At 56.5% G+C, this 3,875-nt stretch overlaps 1 protein-coding gene across 1 annotated transcript; it reads left to right on the top strand.

Annotated features, from left to right (window-relative positions):
- Positions 1-2,121: 2,121 nt before the first annotated feature.
- LOC124030108 (beta-1,3-galactosyltransferase 2-like) lies at positions 2,122-3,627 on the top strand. The gene is made up of 2 exons (XM_046341592.1): positions 2,122-2,219; positions 2,549-3,627. Exons 1-2 carry the CDS (start codon positions 2,122-2,124, stop codon positions 3,252-3,254), a joined length of 804 nt encoding a protein of 267 aa, XP_046197548.1. The 3' UTR covers positions 3,255-3,627.
- The last annotated feature ends 248 nt before the right edge of the window (positions 3,628-3,875 follow it).

The raw sequence follows: 3,875 nt of genomic DNA, 5'->3' as shown, positions 1-3,875 counted from the left end.
TTTGCCACTATTATAATGCAGCTCATGAATATGAGATATGCCACTAATATAATGCAGTTACAGATTTCCACTTGTCAGCTCAGGGATTTGAACCACTTTTCAGTTACCCTAGTCCCCCACTCTAACCACTAGGCTTGCCGCCTAGGCCCCTCCACTCTAACCACTAGGCTACCCTGCCGTCCCTCCACTCTAACCACTAGGCTACCCTGCCGCCCCTCCAATCTAACCACTAGGCTACCCTGCCGCCCCTCCACTCTAACCACTAGGCTACCCTGCCGTCCCTCCACTCTAACCACTAGGCTACCCTGCCGCCCCTCCACTCTAACCACTAGGCTACCCTGCCGCCCCTCCACTCTAACCACTAGGCTACCCTGCCGCCCCTCCACTCTAACCACTAGGCTACCCTGCCGCCCCCACTCTAACCACTAGGCTACCCTGCTACCCCTCCACTCTAACCACTAGGCTACCCTGCCGCCCTCCACTCTAACCACTAGGCTACCCTGCCGCCCCTCCACTCTAACCACTAGGCTACCCTGCCGCCCTCCACTCTAACCACTAGGCTACCCTGCCGCCCCTCCACTCTAACCACTAGGTTACCCTGCCACCTCTACACTCTAACCACTAGGCTACCCTGCTACCCCTCCACTCTAACCACTAGGTTACCCTGCCGCCCCTCCACTCTAACCACTAGGCTACCCTGCTACCCCTCCACTCTAACCACTAGGTTACCCTGCCGCCCCTCCACTCTAACCACTAGGCTACCCTGCTACCCCTCCACTCTAACCACTAGGCTACCCTGCCGCCCCTCCACTCTAACCACTAGGCTACCCTGCTACCCCTCCACTCTAACCACTAGGCTACCCTGCCGCCTCTACACTCTAACCACTAGGCTACCCTGCTACCCCTCCACTCTAACCACTAGGCTACCCTGCCGCCCCTCCACTCTAACCACTAGGCTACCCTGCCGCCCCTCCACTCTAACCACTAGGCTACCCTGCCGCCCCTCCACTCTAACCACTAGGCTACCCTGCCGCCCCTCCACTCTAACCACTAGGCTACCCTGCCGCTCCAATGCATATACTGTATTATTATTGCCCTGCTATGTTGAGGCAGCAAAGCACACAGACATTTCACTGAACCTTTTAAACCTGTTGGAAACTTAACGTGACAAATAACAAAATCTCTCCCTCTCCCCTCCTCTCCCCTCCCCTCTCCCCTCTCCTCTCCCTCTCCCCTCCTCTCCTCCTCTCCTCCCTTCTCCCCTCCTCTCCTCCCTCCTCTCCTCCCCTCTCTCCTCTCCTCCTCTCCTCTCCCCTCCCTTCTCCCCTCCTCTCCCCTCTACTGTCTCCCCTCTCCCCTCCCCTTCCTCCCCTCTCTCCTCTCCTCTCCTCCTCCCCTCCCCCTCCCCTCTCCCCCTCTCCCTCCCCTCCCCCTCCCCTCCCCTCCCCTCCTCCTCTCCCCTCCCCTCCTCCTCTCCCCTCCTCCCCTCCCTCCCCTCCTCTCCCTCCTCCTCTCCTCTCCCCCTCTCCTCTCCTCCTCTCCTCTCCCTCTCCCCTCTCCCCTCTCCCTCCCTCCCCCTCCCCTCCCCTCTCCTCTCCCCTCCCCTCCCCTCCCTCCTCCCCTCCCCCCCCTCCCCTCCCCCTCTCCCCCTCTCCCTCCCCCTCCTCTCCCCTCCCCTCCTCCTCCTCTCCCTCCCTCCCCTCCTCTCCCTCTCTCCCCTCCTCTCCCCTCCCTCCTCTCCCCCTCTCTCCTCTCCCCTCCTCTCCCCTCCCCTCCCTCCCCTCCTCTCCTCCTCTCCTCTCCCCTCCTCTCCTCTCCTCCTCTCCTCTCCTCTCCCCCCTCCTCTCCCCTCCTCCCCCTCTCCCCCTCCCTCCCCCCCTCCCCTCCTCCTCCCCCTCCTCTCCCCTCTCCTCCCTCCCCTCCCCTCCCCTCTCCCCTCCCTCCTGCCCTCCCCCCCCCCCTCCCCTCCTCTCCTCTCCCCTCTCCTCTCCTCTCCCCTCCCTCCTCCCTCTCCCTCCCCCCCTCCCCTCCCTCCCCCTCTCCTCTCCCCCTCCTCTCCTCTCCCCTCCCCTCCCTCCCCTCCCCTCCCCTCCCCTCCCCTCCCCTCCTCCCAGTAAAGAGATGGCTGAAGGCAGGAGATACTGTGGCTGGTCCCGTTTCCGTTGGTGTTTCTTCGTCCTGCTCCTCATAGCAACGGTCTTCTTCTACTTCGGCGATCAGTCAGTAGAGTGGGTCCCTTCACTAGACAGGGCGTCAGAATGGTGGGCGGAATTGCGTGGCGGTTCAGTCAGCAGATCTGGTTCTACCAACTCCAGTAGCGAAGCAGTTTCTCTCAACTCCACTGGTTTTACCATAGACGTTCATGAAACTGCGTCTGCCAATTCAACAGATCGTCAGACTTCACGTATCCACTCTACTCAACAGGCCATCGAACTCAACACAACACATCATGAAACTAGTTCCATCACCTCTGCACTGACCATCATCACTAATCTGATCACAGAGGTCAAGGCCGTTCTGGCCACTCCTCCTCCGTATGTGTCCCCAGGACCGTACCATGTAGAATACCCATCAGAGTACAGGTACTGGGCAAAGAGGTCCGTCTGTTCTTCCTGCTGGGACTGTCCAGTGGAGAGGAGACAGAGCAGGTCCAGGAGAAGGTGCTGCAGGAGAGCAAAGAGCACCAGGATCTGCTGCAGAGCGACTTCATAGACAGCTACAAAAACCTGACCATCAAGACCATGGTGATGATGGAGTGGCTGAGCTCTCGCTGCCCCAGCGCCTCCTACGCCATGAAGATCGACTCAGACATGTTCCTCAACGTGAACACCTTGGTCAACATGCTGCTTCACGCTCCAACGCAGAAGTACCAGAGTGGACTAGTGGCCCAATGGGCCGCCGTTCTAAGAGACCCTAACTCCAAATGGTACCTTCCAAATGAGGTGTTTCCTGAACCGGTATATCCACCTTATGCTCTGGGCCTGGGCTATGTCTTCACCTTGGACCTCCCCAGGAAGCTGGTGGAGGCGTCCAGGCATGTTAAAGCCGTCTACATAGAGGATGTGTATCTGGGACTGTGTATGAGACACCTGGGCATCCGGCCTACTGACCCCCCCAGTGGAAACCTCTTCCATGTGTCCCCTGTGGCTTATGACCGCTGCACCTACTCACGGCTGATAGCCACCACCACACACAGTATCACTCACCAGGTCAACGCATGGACAGACCTACACAAACCTGGTCCTCCCTGCTGATCTCATACAGTAACAGACTGACTGATGTACCAATCACTTCCTCGTTGTTTGTTCATACACTAACTAACTAACAAACCAAAAACAAAGAACGTGACGAGGGGATGGGGAAAGGATATACAACATTTCTGGAGAGATCTGAAAATATCTGTGCAGCAACTCTCCCCATCCAACCTGACAGAGCGTGAGAGGATCTGCAGAGAAGAATGGGAGAAACTCCCCAAATACAGGTGTGCCAAGCTTCTTGCGTCTTACCCAAGACTCAAGGCTGTAATCGCTGCCAAAGGTGCTTCAACAAAGTACTGAGTAAAGGGTCTGAATAGTTATGTCATATTTCAGTTTTTATTTTTCATTTAAAAAATTAATCCTGTTTTTGCCTTGTCATTATGGAATATTTTGTGTAGATTGATGAGGGGAAAGAACTAATCAATTATAGAATAAGGCTTTAACCCACCAAAATGTGGGAAAAGTCAAGGTGTCTGAACACTTTCCAAAGGCACTGTATACCTTGGTGAAGAACATTAACACCCTGAAGACCAGTTTCTTCACGTTACGTCCTTTGGGAGAATGTTGTTTTTCTCTGATCCGAGGCAGACACTTTGCTACACCGGTTTTTAAGTCCAA

This window comes from Oncorhynchus gorbuscha, unplaced genomic scaffold (assembly GCF_021184085.1).
Source record: "Oncorhynchus gorbuscha isolate QuinsamMale2020 ecotype Even-year unplaced genomic scaffold, OgorEven_v1.0 Un_scaffold_9252, whole genome shotgun sequence".
Taxonomy (NCBI): Eukaryota; Metazoa; Chordata; class Actinopteri; order Salmoniformes; family Salmonidae; genus Oncorhynchus; species Oncorhynchus gorbuscha.
This window is presented reverse-complemented; position numbering and strand designations above follow the sequence as displayed.

Excerpts from the sequence above, each read along its gene's own strand:
- LOC124030108 (XM_046341592.1), top strand. The coding sequence starts at position 2,122 with ATGGCTGAAGGCAGGAGATACTGTGGCTGGTCCCGTTTCCGTTGGTGT. Across the intron at positions 2,220-2,548 it reads TTCTTCTACTTCGGCGATCA|GACCGTACCATGTAGAATAC; the intron begins GTCAGTAGAGTG and ends ATGTGTCCCCAG.